At 49.8% G+C, this 15,103-nt stretch overlaps 1 protein-coding gene across 1 annotated transcript; it reads left to right on the top strand.

Moving 5' to 3' along the window:
• Positions 1-2,264: 2,264 nt before the first annotated feature.
• Positions 2,265-7,951, top strand: LOC122493194 (steroid 17-alpha-hydroxylase/17,20 lyase). Its single transcript, XM_043597402.1, has 8 exons — positions 2,265-2,630; positions 3,762-3,900; positions 4,116-4,345; positions 5,123-5,209; positions 5,599-5,814; positions 6,135-6,304; positions 6,877-6,980; positions 7,494-7,951. Exons 1-8 carry the CDS (start codon positions 2,334-2,336, stop codon positions 7,787-7,789), a joined length of 1,539 nt encoding a protein of 512 aa, XP_043453337.1. The 5' UTR covers positions 2,265-2,333; the 3' UTR covers positions 7,790-7,951.
• Positions 7,952-15,103: the final 7,152 nt, after the last annotated feature.

Raw genomic sequence — 15,103 nt, 5'->3', positions numbered from 1 at the left:
ACCCATTCATATTTCTTTACCGACCAGATGGTCCTACTTGGCCCCGGCCTGGATCACAGGACTCAGGCCTCTTCTTGCCTGGCTGTCAAGCTTTACACAAGAGCTCCTCGGTCCAGCCTACCCTGGTGCAGATACCAGATTCATTCTCCAAAAATACCAGTGTCTCCTGTCACTCCCCTGCTGCAGAACTTTCAGTCACTCCTCGTCCTCCCTAGCCTTTTGTTTCAGGGCTGATTTGATGTGCCCGACCAGCATCTCTCCTATGTGTCTGTAGGTAGGATCATCACCATCCCACCACACATTCTATCCCTTCCAGACTCTGCTGCTCTCCCTTCCAGCAGTATCCTTCCTCCCCTACTCCCCATGCCTCTACCAGTAGTCCTAACTCTCCTTCAAGGCCTAGCTCAAATCCCCTTTCTTTCATGAAGCCTTCTCTGACCACCCTGGCTCATACCTCCAACCACAAATGGCCCTGAAAGTCTGAATAAAATATCTTTGACAGTCCCTGCAGGTTGTGAGCCTCCTGACATCATTTGAAAATTTGGGGTGATGAGCAACCAGGCAGTCTGGCCTTCAAGGCCTTGCAGGTTCACCTTCACCATGAGGTCCCCTACCTGCTGCCTTCCTGCTTCATTCCAGCATCCCACACACCAGTCTGTACTCCTCAAAGTACAGATGCTGGCAGACCACCCCCAGAGATGGGCAATTCCATCCCCCACCGTTGTGAGTCTCACTCAGTGGATCCTGATTGCTTGTCTGAGGACCCACCTCTTCTATGATGATTGACACCAGGAATGTTCACCTCCCTGGGGCTGGAAATTCCCAGATTTGACATCTGGAAATGTCAAATCATTGATAAGTACTGGTTGAGCCACTGAAGGTTTCCAGCAAAGGATGAGAAGTTGGTCTGTCAGGAAGATCTACTGATGAGAGCTCAGAAAAACTAGGAAGCCCATTTTGGTATCATGATGAAAAGAACAAATATTGAATGCGTACTTACTTCATACCAGGCAGCACTTTTGCATGCATAATCTCATTGAATCACAACTACCCTGATAAGTAGGTTCCATTATTATTTCAATTTTACAGGAGAGGGAATTGAAACTTGATAAATTAGCATATACTTAACATAAAATTATCGTACGACCTAGTAATTCCACTCCAAGATATATACCCCAAAGAGTTGAAAACAGGGACTCACACACATGTTCATAGCAGCATTATTTACAATAACCAAAAGGTAAACACAACTTAAATATCCCTCACCTGCTGAATGGATAAACAAGATGAGGTATATCCATATAAAGGAATATTATTCAGTCCTAAAAAGCAATTGGGTTCTGATACAATGTGGATGAATCTCAGAAACATGCTAGGTAAAATAAGCCAGATGCACAGGAAACAATGTTGCAAAGTGTCACTCATGTGAAATAGGCTTATTCATAGAGACACAGTAGATTAGAAATTGCAAGGAATAGGAGGGAGGGTATCCAATGGGGAGTTATTTCTTAATAGGTAGTTTCTGTTTTGAGTGATGACAAAGTTTTGGGAGTAGAGAGTGATGATGGCCATAGAATAATGTGAGTATACTTAATGACACTGAATTGCACATGTGGTTTAAATGGTAACTTTTATGTTGTGTATATTTTGATATAATGAAAATAACTTTCTAAAACATGTCATATAGCTAGAAGGCGGCCCAGCTAGAATTTGAACCCAAACCTATCTGACTCTAAAGCCCATGCTCTCAACCTGAGAGTATGGCTGCCTCTGGAAAGAACAGCAAACCGGTTAGGACATCTGGGTTCTTGCCGTCATTGTTGTGTGTGACATTCTACAAACCTGACCTTCGAAGGCATCACATTCTTTGGCTGTTAACTAAGTCTGAATAAAATATCTTTGACAATCCCTGCAGGTTGTGAGCCTCCTGACATCTGTCCACTGATTTTGATCTTACAACATGGAAAGTCCCACACCTTGATTCCTGACCCAGATACCATTTGGTTCTGGTGCACTCTGTGGACATTGATGAATGGGGAGCTCTTGGGGGGGGGGGGGCGAATGGTCTTCCCCCTTCCCTAACTCCTCCCCTAGGGGTTTGCCCTGGAGTTGAGCCAGCCCTTGAGGAGGCCTCCACTCCTCCTTCCTCTGTCTTTTCTGGGAGAGGGCTCCGGCCTGGCTGTGCTCCAGGATAAATTTCCACAAGGCAAGAGATAACACAAAGCCAAGGTGAAGAACAGGGCAGCCCTTAAAAGGGCCTCCTCGCACCCAAGAACTGGCTGTGGCTCTTCTACTCCATAGCTGCTTGTCTTGCTTGCAGGCACCCGGCCACCATGTGGGAGCTCTTGGTTTTCTTGCTGTTCACCCTAGCCTATTTCTTGTGGCCCAAGGCAAAGTGCCCTGGTGCCAAGTATCCCAAGAGCCTCCCATCCCTGCCCTTGGTGGGCAGCCTGCTATTCCTCCCCAGAAGTGGTCATCCGCACATGAACTTCTTCAAGCTGCAGAAAAAATACGGCCCCATCTATTCCTTTCGTCTGGGGACCAAGACTACAGTGATGGTCGGCGACCACCAGCTGGCCAAGGAGGTGCTTGTCAAGAAGGGCAAGGAATTCTCTGGGCGGCCCCATGTGGTAAGCAGTTCCCACCAACCCTCCTCTCTCACCAGTCCCTGGGGTTCTGCAGTTCTTTGGCCAAGACCAAGCCTGGAATGACCCTCCCGACTTCTGTAATTCTTCCCAAAACAGACTAGCAGGACTGTGGGTGAGAATCAACCCCTCAGACTCCACCCAGCCTCTAAACCAGGCAGGGAGAATCAAAGGAATATCTCCTTTTCTGGACTTCTAAGAGGTGGGTTGGGGCAGAAGCCCCAGTCCTGGCATCTCACCTGGAACTGGATGATGTTCTCTCTGACTCTCGATTTCCCTAATCAACTGAGATCGTTTATGTAAAGCACTTAGCCCAGTGCCCAGAGCAGTAAGTGCTCAATAAATAGCCCTTTAGGAATGCTACTCTTCGCGTGGAAAATGGGGTTTAAATGATTACTGTCTTATACGGGAAGGTGTGAGGGAGAAGTAGCCTAGTTTTTGCAGGGCTGGGATTGCTGCGTCTTTGGGGCTGTCCCCAGCTGCTCTGGCTCACATAAGGCTGACACCTGGTAGCATTTCAAGGATGCTGATGATCTATCTTACTGAACCTTCTGAAATGCTCCTGGGGGAGGAGAGAAGCTGACCATCTGGGAATACTGCCAGTGCCCCATCCTCACACCCTGCTGCTGTGTACCCTCCTGAACAGCCCAGGCAGCCCCCACTGCCCCCTCCACCCTTGCCTCACAGCCACTTATCTCTGATCAGGCCAAGGGTTTACTCATTTTTCCTTGGATCAGTCAGCCAGGTCTGCTGGCCAATGGCCTCACTCCCAACTCTCCTGAGCAAAGAGGAAGGAGGAGGCTAGCCAGATGGGGCTTGTGGGGTCATAGGATTTAAGAGGTGGGGCTTTGAAGCCTGATGCTTTTTGAGGTCCCTCTGGGAAGAGGTGGCTTGGCCCAAGTCCAGACTGCATTCTCCAGCTGGGGCCTTATGGTGGGCACACACCCTTGCAATGGGAGGGCAGAAAAAGTAGATGAGCTGCTGCTGCGTCTTCAGCACCCCCCAGGGGACCCAGGGAAAGGCAGAGATCTGGGCAGTCCAAGCCACCTCTTCCCAGAGGAACCTCAAAAAGCATCAGGCTGGTCTGATTCCTACAGCCTTTCCTGCTCTCCAAAGGTGACTCTGGATATCCTGTCTGACAACCAAAAGGGCATTGCCTTTGCCGACCATGGTGCCAGCTGGCAGATGCACAGGAAGCTGGCACTGGCCACCTTTGCCCTGTTCAAGGATGGCGACCAAAGGCTAGAGAAGATCAGTGAGTGCCGGCTGGCCCCTGGAACTGCTGGGGGTTGGGGGGGGGGGGGGGGGGGAAGGGGCTGGGAAGAGGGCAAGGTCCGGCTCAATCTAGTGCTTTCTTGGCTGCTGCTGCCATCTAGTGGCCTTCTGGTCTATGTCCCTGCCTAAGATGGACCTGGGAAGGATAAAGGCTGCTGCTTAATTCCTCACCATCATGCCCCTCTCTCCTCTCAGTTTGTCGGGAAATCAGTTTATTGTGTGATAACCTGGCCATGCAGGATGGACAGTCCATAGATTTGTACTTCCCTCTCTTCCTGGCGGTGACCAACATCATCTGCTTGATCTGCTTCAACTCCTCCTTCAAGAACGGAGATCCTGCTCTGAAAATCATACAGAATTACAATGAAGGCATCTTGAATACTTTGGGAAAGGACAATTTGGTAGACATATTCCCCGCGTTGAAGGTGAGGATGAGGCCAGGCCACACTTTCAGATCCCAGCAATCCCTGATTGCAGTCTGCATTTCTTACTGCCTAGTTCCAGACCCAATTTTCTCCTGACCACCTCAGCTACAATGACCTCTACCTCTTGTGACTCCCTTTAAGACCTTGCCACTTCTCTACAGAAATAGGTTTAGCTTTTAACTATGCATTGTAATACTCATGATAATGGCTCTCATTTATTTACCAATTGCTATGTGCTCAGTGTTAAGCACCCCACTTGGGTTAATCATGTAATTCCTCTGGAAGGTCAGTTTCCATAGAGATGAGAACAGAGGTCTTAAAAAGTTAAAGAATTTGCCGCAGCCTTCAGACTCAAATCTTTCTTACTCCGAAGGGCTGGGCACACAGTGGAGTCTACTTAGTAGACCCTCAATCAGTGCCTGATATTTGATTGAATGGGGAGGGAGAAACGGAGATGCTCCCTTTTCCCTTGTTTGGAGTTGTTCTAGTTGTCATTAATAATCCCATTCTGGAAAAAAAAAAAAAAAGAGTGCCTGGGTGGCTTAGTTGGTTGAGCGTCCAACTCTTAATTTTGGCTCAGGTCATGATGCCAGGGCCATGGATTCGAGCCCTGCATCCACACTCAGCATGGAGTCTGCTTAAGATTCTTTCTCTCTTTCTCCCTTCTCCCCCACTCTCCAGAGACAGAAAACTAAGATCTGCCTCGAGGAGGGATTCTGGTAGTTGGAGAAGCAAAATAGAAGAGGGATGGGTCTGACATTTATTTCTACTTTCCAGATTTTCCCCAACAAAACCTTGGAAAAAATGAAGAATTATGTTAAAAACCGAGATGAGTTGCTGAGTGAAATCCTTGAAAAACATAAGGTAGGAGATGGAGCAGAAGAGACATGAGATAGGTTGAAGTGTCATGAAAACAGGGCTGAGGTCCATTTTGGACACTGTAGGATCTCTAGCACCTAGCAGAGAGTAGGGAACATAGTAGGTCCTCAATAAAAATGACTTAACTAATGAATAGGGGTGAGGAAGTAAGTAATTGCAGAGGATCTTAGAAGGGACCCACTCACTCCCAAAATTTAAAGAGAGCCCAGTGCTTCCTCCCACCCCACAACCTCATAGGTCCTGCCTGGCCTCACCCCCCTCCCTCACTTCCAAGTGGAAGGAGCCTTTGTATCTCCAGTCTGGTACGGAAGTATGGCAGGGTATTGTAGATGGGGCTCCTTCCTTATCACTGTCTCCCAACTCCACCCAACCAGGAGAACTTCAGCAATGACTCTATCACCAACATGCTGGATGTACTGATCCAAGCCAGGATGAACTCAGACAATAACAGTGCTGCCTCAGACCAGGATTCGAAGCTGCTTTCGGATAAACACATCCTTACCACCATAGGGGACATCTTTGGGGCTGGTGTGGAGACCACCACATCCGTGGTGAGGTGGACTGTGGCCTTCCTGTTACACCATCCTCAGGTGGGCTTCTCCCTACTCTGGCCTTCCCAGCCACTCTTCACCCCAGCCAGATCCACCTATGGCCCCAGAAGGAGGGAGAAGTAGTACCCTCTGCCCTTCCATGCAAGAAGACTGGGCTGCCCCACTCCTTACACAAGCAGTTGTTGGCTTTGGCCCTAGGGTGGAGCTCCCCATCTTCTGGAAGCAAAGCCCAGGCTGCAAAGCCATCACTGGGAAGAGTCTGAGCCAGCTCTTCTGGATGTGACAATAGGATTCTTCTAAGCCCATGCTTCCCCTGGGCTTAGGCATGTCAGTCACATCTACCCTGCTCTGGCCCTCAGTTGTATAAGAAGCTCCAGGAGGAGATTGACCAGAATATAGGTTTCAGCCGCACACCAACTATGAGTGACCGGAATCAACTCATCTTGCTAGAGGCCACCATCCGAGAGGTGCTTCGCATCCGGCCTGTGGCCCCTACGCTCATCCCCCACAAGGCTATCATGGATTCCAGGTATGCCTTCCCTCCTAATAACACAATACTGCTTGCCAGCCCACTTGGTCCCTCCTCCACCACCCCACCCCTCAGCTTGCTAGTCAACCTATACTCAACCATTGGCCATCAATCATCCTACCCATGACGCTACTGATCAATATAGGGTTGATTGGCCACCTGCTAACATCTGTGACTAATCCACAGCTCTAACCAACCTCCCTCAGAAGCTGCCTGCTGCCCTGGAGACATATGGTCTGGGATTAAAGACCAGGTGCTCTCTACTCCTACCCAATCCAGTAGCCACAACAGACGCACACACATGCACCAGCTCAAAATGCACACCCACATGCCCTGACAGACATAAATGTCCACATATACAAGTATTAACACGTAAGAGCTAGTCAGGAAGAGGGCTAAAGAAGGGCTAGATTCATACCGAATCTGGAAGAAGCTGGGGAAAAGATGAGGGAGTGGGCACAAGGACGTATAGGGCTTTTTCCCCCAGGCTGGGGGACTGTAGAAGCTGGGGGCTGAGCAGTTTGGGAAGGACAATATTTTAGACTCCTCTTTCTTCTCCCTCTTTGGGACAGCATTGGCGAGTTTGCTGTCGACAAGGGCACAAATGTTATCATCAATTTGTGGGCACTGCATCACAATGAGAAGGAGTGGTACCGGCCCGACCAGTTCATGCCCGGTGAGTCCCCCTTCTGTCTTGCTCCCGGGCCACACAGCCAACCTAGCCTCCAAGCTCCATCATTCCAGCATGCCATTCCCTCTGCCCAGCTTGCTACTAGAAAACTCCTGGCTCCAGCTACATGAACCTGTTGACAGCCCCCATTCTACCCTGGACTTACCCAAACTCTTCACAGCTAGGTTTCTCATTTTCTCCTTCTACCAGCTGCAAATGTCCTCTAGGAAGCTCTCTAGGTATATGGCTCCCAACAGGTCAGCCCCTCTCCCCTTGGATGGTGGCATTTTCATTTGTTAGTACTGCTTCCTTTCCACCCTTCCTGAATATTGCATTTCTTTTGTGCATTTCTCAGGGCTACCTGAGAGCTGGGCCGTGTCTCTCCTCAGGATGGGGTTCCCCCATGCCAGGCTATCCACCTCCTCAGACTGGGGCTCCCTGGGCAAGGCCGTGTCTCCCCCTCAGTCAGGCCAGAGCCATTACTGCGCTGACCCTGGCTGACACCTCCCCATTCCACAGAACGCTTCTTGGACCCCACGAGGAGTCAGCTCATCTCGCCATCATTAAGTTACCTGCCCTTTGGAGCAGGACCCCGCTCCTGCCTAGGTGAGAGCCTGGCCCGCCAGGAGGTCTTCCTCTTCATGGCCTGGTTGTTGCAGAGGTTCGACCTGGAGGTCCCGGATGATGGGCAGCTGCCCCACCTGGAAGGCAACCCCACGGTGGTCTTTTTGATTGAGCCTTTCAAAGTGAAGGTGAAGGTACGCCAGGCCTGGAGGGAAGCCCAGGATGAGGGTAGCACCTACAGGCTGACCTAGCATCCCCCGATTCCACCCTGTATGGCTCCACAGCACAGAATTAGAGGTGCAACTCCACCTTCCCCTGCCTTTCCTCCCTCCCCGGGGCCCACACTGCCTTCTGTTCCAGTCTGCAATCCCTGCTAGTTGTATGCATAAACAAAACAGTTTTTCTTCCCGGTCCCTGAGCAGTTCATTTATTTGTTCATTTGTTCACTCATTCTTTCGACAAATATTTATTGAGCACCTACTATGTGCCACTCACTGTCCCTGGACACTCAAGCTCCCTGGTTTCGTGAAGCTTACACTCCAGTGAAGGCTGACAAGTAAGCACTGCAGAGACTCCTAAGTTCTTTGAAGTCAATTATACTGGATGCTGGCGATGTGAGAAGAGAATGGCAGAGTGGAGGGTGGCCACTGCAAGCCAGTAGCTGGGAAGGCGTAAAGACCTGGGGGAAAGCATCCCATGCTGAGGGAGCAGCAGGTGGAAAGTTCTCGATGTGGGAGAGGTCAGCATGGTGAGATAGAGCAAATGAAAGGGGAGAACGGTTCCTGATGATGGGGTCAGATTAGAGGCAGGAGCTAGGTCCCATGGAGCCTTTGTAAGTAGCAGGAAGGAATTTAGGTGTTTACCCCAAGTATGATAGGAAGTTGCTGTTGAGCAGGGGCAGGGGGGGTTATACTGTAAGTGGGAAGGTCTGGTTTGTTTTTTTTAAGTTTATTTATTTTGAGAGAGAGAAAGAGTGTGCACGAGTAAGGGAGGAGCAGACAGAGAGGATCCCAAGCAGGCTTTGCACAGAGCCCAACATGAGGCTCGAACCCACAAACCATGAGATCATGACCTGAGCTGAAACCAAGAGTTGGATGCTCAACCGAGCAACCCAGGCACCCCTGGTTTGTATTTTTAAGACCACCCTAGTTGCTGAGTGGAGATTGGTCTGAGAGGGTGAGAGCAAGGGCAGGGAGGAGGAGATGGTTGTACTGGTCCAGGAGAACGAGGTAATGGTGGCTTAGTCTCTGGCCACAGCAGTGGAGATGGTGAGAGATGGTGGGATTGCTTACATTTCGGAAGTAGAGCAGATCTTGTTTGATGCAGACAGGAATTACTGCGTGTACCTCAAAGTTTGGCTTTGGGGGAGTATGTGCAATTCACAAACTCAAGCCACCACTACCCATCCCTCTTGTCTCGGTCCCCAAAGACCAGCAGGTCTCCTTTCCCTCACCCCGTCCTGGGGTAAAAACTGCCAGGAAAGCGTTCTGCAGCAGACTTCTGCTCACCCAGGCCATGCCCTGCTCCCCACGCCACAACCCCAGGAAGTCTGTAAAGGCCTCACTAGAAAATGACTCCTAGACTTCTTCAAACCTTGAAACCAGCATCCAAACCTTGGCCACTGGCCAGTTTGCAAGTGAGAGATGTCCTGAGACGCCCCGGGAGACACTGACCCTTGCCTTTTAGCCTAGAAGAGAGGCTCCAAAGCCAGCTCCCTGGCGCCAGCCGGGCCAGGGTCAGATCATCAACCCATTCCTTCTTTTCTGACTGGAGGAGGGCTCTGGAAGGGCCAGTGGGGCAAGGCTGAGACCCTGTCTGGCTATGTTTTCAGAAGAAGAAATCAATGGAGCCCCTGCAAGGAGGGAGGGACAGTTTTCCATTACAGCAGCACCTTCTTCCTTCAAAGAGCTTTGTTAGTCTGGTGGTAAGAGACCATTCCTTACTGTCCCCCCAACTCAGTCCCGGGCTTTACTGGCCAGTAACCTCAGGGTCTTGCTAAAGAGTGCACAGAAGAATTTGTGGGCAGCCGTGGCTGACCAGCTCCCATCATAAGCAGCCTGGAAAAATGCTGACACCACAGTGGGTTGATGGGAAAGGGTTTAATTGGAGGTGGCCCTCTCCCTCTCCCAGGGTCCTCTGCCCCCATCAGCTTGTGGCTGGTCTAGAGCCAAGCTACCCTTGGCTTAAAGCAAAGGGGAGTAGATGGGCTGGAGGTGAGTTAAGTATTCTACTCTCCAACTATTGAATCAGATCGCTGAGCAGAAGGGAAATGAGAGACTAACCGTTCATTTTGAAGAGGACAAAACTGAGGGCCAGTGGGGGCAAGAGCAGGGGAGGTGCCTTGCCCTAAGTCACACGGCTGCTTAGCCTGAGGGCTGGGACTAGAACCCAAGATTTCAGTCATGCAGGAGGAGGAGCCAGACACGTTTTCCTTCTCACCTGTTGGGTGTCCGTGCAGAAGGGCTCAGGGTGTCTGGCCGGGGAGAGTACAAACCTGAAGGTCCTTTCAGAAAATGGCCTCATGAACTCTGACTCCTGCCCAAACTGCCCTTCCCCTGCCAAGAAGGCCTTTTCCTACTGACCTAACTTGTCCCATCCTGAGTCTCAGAGGGCAAGCCTTATTCTGGGACATATCTCTTGACTCCCAGCCCCAGTGCTTGTCCCCTTTTCAGCTTCTGTTCCTTGCACTGAATCCCACACCCGCCTAAGCATCCGCTTGGGTTCAAAAGAGGTGTAGCATCCCCCGGGGACCACTATCTGCCCCTGTATCTCCAGAGTTCAAGACTGAAGTCTGAATCTTCTCATGTTCCTTACCCTGCGCATCAACACTTGGCAAGTAGGTTAGACACACAACAGGACTGAATCCAGTGCTCCAAATCCCTTGGCTAATTGGTCCAGTGATAAACAGATTATCTCCTTATGCATAAGGAAGCCCAGATCTTTGGGAAAGCTAGAAGGGCTTTGCCAAGACCCCACAGTCACATTTTAAGCCTCAGAATGCCCTTATCCAGTGGTATGATGGTAAGTAAACACTAAACAGTTTTTCCTGATGCTAGTGGAAGAGAATAGCCCTGATTTGTAGTGTTTGCCAATTGCCATGATGTAAACACTCCCCACTATGAGTAATAATTTCGAGCCACCAATGTGATGTCACTGAACACCGAGTTGGGAAGAGATACATGGTAGTGCTATATGCTATGTATGTAGTAAATACCATTACATAGTATTCCCACCACATGTAGATGTAAATAACCTCAAGAGCATAGATGAAAGTAACAGGTGGTAAAATAATCAGCAAATGGTTAGTTTTGAGTATTTACTACCTTGGTTTTTATTATAATGTACTCATTGGTAGGTTTAAATAGTTTAATTTTTTAATGGTTATTTAATAAACAGCTCATAAAATTCCTGAAAATTTACCAGTCGGCTCTTGTGAGCCCAAACAGCTGGCTGTCCCAGGAGAAACGGGCTGTCCTTGTCTTTCAGAAGGGCAGCTCCCCAGAGTCTCCATTCTGAGGGGGACGGAACCCCTTCTTTGGCACCCTTGGTGTGGAGTGGGGGTGGGTGAGTGTGTGAGTGTTCTGGTGCCTCTGGTGGCCATAAAACCTGAAACAAATGAGGAGCCCTTTCTCTGGTCACGCGCCTTGGTGTAAACACCCACCTCTGGAGGAAAGGAATCCAATCATGGAGGTGAGAGGGTCGGGAAGGACTGGATGAGAAGGACACAGGTTCTCGTCCCCAGGCTCCCCAGGTGCCTCGCCCTGGATCTTAGGCCCATTGCTAGGTTCTTGAACCCATTTCCTCATTTAGAGAGTGGGGTAACTTACCACCTGTGTTGCCCATTATCTGAGGCTCTGGGGCGGGTGGAGAGCAGAAAGGACCAGGGAAGCTACAGAAGACTGAGAGGTCAGGCTGTGCAGGCAAGTTCTCCCAGTGTTGTCATTTACAGACTCAGTGACCACGGGCACCTTACTCGGCCTTTTAAATGGCAGTTTTCTCAACTGTAATATGGAGGTCTGAGGTGTGCATAGAAACAGTACCACCCACCTCAGAATGTTGCTGAAGGTCAAATATGGACCTACACAATGCGTTTAGTCCCTCGATAAATACTGGCTTTACTGCCACTGCCTACAGCCAGATCCACGAAATGAGTCCTTCTCTAACGATGAAGTAGGTGTTGTCCGGACAGGTTCATCTTTAGGACAGGACCTCAAAGAACCCTCCCTCGCAGGCCTTGATGATCCTGCCTGCCGCTCCTCCCTCCCTCTCCAGCCAGGGGTATGCTGACAGCTGGGAAGTAGATGGAGAACCCAGAGACCAACTTCTCGTGGTCCCAACACAGAGGGTGCTTTGTAAGATTTCCTAGTGGGATTGGGTTTCTTGACACTTCTTGGTGAGAAGGCATGCAATGGAAGGTTAAACTGGTGGGGAGCAGGCTGAGAGCAAGGAGAAACTTTGGATCAAACAAATCCTCTTCTCCCCTCCAAGCCACCCAAAGGCTCTAACTCCTGAGATTTTTGCAATGTTTCACCCTCCCCGGGGAAGTTACTATTAATGTGTACCACCTATCCCAGGTGTGAGGCCATTTCAGCACAGAGGGCCTCTGGCAGGGATGCCTGGCGTGGTGTGGGGGCCTCTGGAGGCTTCTGACGAGGCCAGGGGGACAAGCAAGGGGGATACAGTAGCTCCTGAGGAAACAGTGTCTGGCTCACCTTTCACTACGCTTCTTGCCTGCTCACCACCTTTCTCTGACTCCCTCTCGCCTTTGAAAAGAAATCAAAAGTTCTTCGTGTGCCTTGTGAGAACCAATTCTTCAGGGTTCAAATCCCGGCTCTACTGCTTACTAGCTGTGTGGTCTTGGACAAGTCAGTCAACTTCTCTGAATGCTTCAACACTGTTAAGAAAGCAGTCCATACCTCAGATGGCTGTTTGGAGGCTAAATGGAAAAAAAAAAAAAAAAAAGTACGTAAGATGCTTACACAAGACCCGATAATGCGCAGTCAATAAACAGAACAATGAAGACAAATTACTTTATTACCAGCTTACCTCTCCAGATTCATCTCCTGTCACTTCCCAGAATGCACTTATCTACAGAGATTAAATTGCTAGCAGCTTTAGGCATTTCGGCCTCCCATGCTTTTGTGTGCTTTTCGGCACCTGGCACATAGTAGGCATTCAAAAATCTGCAAAACAAACATTTACCTAGGATTCTCTTCACACCATTCTTTACCTGGCAAACTCAGTTTAGTGGTCCCTGCTCCAGGTAGGCCACCCTATACCCCCAGGTGGGTGACATTCTCTTCCAAAGCATGCTGTGCACACATGCTTCATGGTACTTACCATGTGCTACCAAAACTGTTTACGTGCCTTTTCTCCCCCTTGGGATCCTTAGCTCTTCTGAAGATCAGGAGCCTGGTCTAAGGCATATTTGCATTCCCGATGCCCAGCACATGGTAAGTGCCAGGCTGGGAACCCCAACCCAAACACCTCCTAGGACCCACTGCCCTTGCCACTAGGTTCAGGCAGAAGTAGGTTTCCAGGAGGTTCGGGCAACAGTCAAACCCCGCTTTTCCTCCCTGGCTGAAAACAGAGGAAACTGGAGAACAGGGAGTTTCTTGAAATTCCTGTTCATCAAATCTCTTCTGTTTCGTGCTTCAGAGAATTGGTATTGTCTCCACCTGAACTTGGTCACCTGGGGCAATAGAGACAGATGACGCTATACCCCATTAGAGAAATGAGGAACTCAGTGACCCAGGAACCCCGGGGTGCAGTGAGGGGGCCTCCACGGACCTAGGTATCAAGGGTTCATGCACAGCATCCAGCACACAGCCCGCGAGAGTGGTACTCCTCTTTTGCCACTCAGACATTAGTTTAATGAAGGCAGGAATGATGTCCTCCCCCCATCCTTTCTAGAACAGAACTGTCTCTAGATGCTAATATGGCTCCCCTGGGCTTAGTTGGAGGAGCCCAACAGTTTAAAAGGAACTAGGCGGCAACCATCCCACTAGAGTCACTGAGGGGCCAGAATAGCAACCTCTGGCCCAGGGTCAAAGATGGGCACGGGGGCCTGTCTAGCTTATACTGGACTCTTAGACAAGAGTGCTAACTGCAGGTAAACCCAGGGGCTGGGGAAGACAAATGCTGTCAGCATCCTCTGCGGGCCCGTTAGGGAGCGTTCCACTTGGGGAGGCAGGAACTCCCTCCAGGAGGGTTCCAAGATGCACATCATATTGCTTCACCCACCTACGGGCCACGCAAGGAGAAGTTCTGCTGGGCGGTAGCGTTCCCCTCCCTGGGCAGAGACAGAAGCCTGGTCCTTCCCTTAAGGCAGGGACTTCCTTACATGTGACTCTAAGTTCTAGGTGGATAGTCCTAAGGAGGAGGTAAAATGACAAGTGAAAATGACAAGTGATTCTTTTCTTAGGAAAGAATCACTGGCCCAGGATGGCAGACGCTGGCACACCAGTGGCTCTCCCATGGCCTAGAAATCAGTTCTTAAGTCCCTGCCTGGTAGGCAAGACTTCAAACAAGCCCCCACGATTCCTCAAGATTTCCTCAATCTGTACTGTTGACTTCATCTCAGTCTACCTCCTGTTGTTAACTATTTTACACGGGTGTTTTATCTTCCTGACTGCAACTTAACTTCTAGAGGGCAGAGGTTTTGTCTTAAGTATTTCTTTTGCATTCTCCTCCACATCCAGCACAGTGTTGGGCACAAAGTGGGAGACTCAGTAATACATGCTTTGTGTATCAAATTCCAGGGCCTGTCCACATTTCTATCATATCATCTTTTTCCTAAAGATTTAAAACAATTTTTTTAATGGTTTATTTATTTTTGAGAGAGACAGAGAGAGAGAGACAGAGCATGAGCGGGGGTGGGGCCGAGAGAGCAGGAGACACAGAATCTGAAGCAGGTTCCAGGCTCTGAGCTGTCAGCACAGAGGTCAAACGTGGCTCACACCCACGAACAGCACAGCACCATCATGACCTGAACTGAAGTCGGACATTCAACCGACTGAGCCACCCAGGTGCCCCCAAGATTTTTATTATTTTTAAGTGATCTCTACATCCAATGCGGGGTTCGAACTCACAAACCTGAGATCAAGAGTCACGCTCCACCGGCTGAGCCCACCAGACATCCCCCTATCACATCATTAAAAGATCTCACGGAGTGCTTGCCTTCTTTCAAATGTCATTTCAGCTTCCGGGTATGTGAGAAAACTTGTTTCTGCTTTTTTTTGTGTCTGATTCTAACCTGCTTGCGGAACTTTACAAAGTATTCCAAACATCAGAAATATACCCTTGGCAGAGAGAGGGTTTAGGGAAAACTCCTTAGGACAAAGTGTGGCCTCAGCAGAAGCATTACCCAGCCTGCCCTTGGTCCCGTGGTCTCTGCTCGGGCCAGGGGCCTGTCCTCAACCGCTCCGTGACTTCTCTCGGTCCCTGTGTGGACCAGGGAAAAATGCAGCTAGGAATCTTGCAGGATGAGCCTTGAAGTATGAGGAAGGGGAACAACAACAACAACAAAAACCCAAAGTGCTGCAAGAAAAAAAAAGAACAGTCGC

The sequence above is a fragment of the Prionailurus bengalensis genome, chromosome D2 (genome assembly GCF_016509475.1).
Source record: "Prionailurus bengalensis isolate Pbe53 chromosome D2, Fcat_Pben_1.1_paternal_pri, whole genome shotgun sequence".
NCBI lineage: Eukaryota > Metazoa > Chordata > Mammalia > Carnivora > Felidae > Prionailurus > Prionailurus bengalensis.
This window is presented reverse-complemented; position numbering and strand designations above follow the sequence as displayed.

Coding starts and splice junctions, on each gene's coding strand:
- LOC122493194 (XM_043597402.1), top strand. CDS start 2,334: ATGTGGGAGCTCTTGGTTTTCTTGCTGTTCACCCTAGCCTATTTCTTG. Junction 5,210..5,598: donor AAATCCTTGAAAAACATAAG/GTAGGAGATGGA, acceptor CCACCCAACCAG/GAGAACTTCAGCAATGACTC. Junction 5,815..6,134: donor TCCTGTTACACCATCCTCAG/GTGGGCTTCTCC, acceptor TCTGGCCCTCAG/TTGTATAAGAAGCTCCAGGA.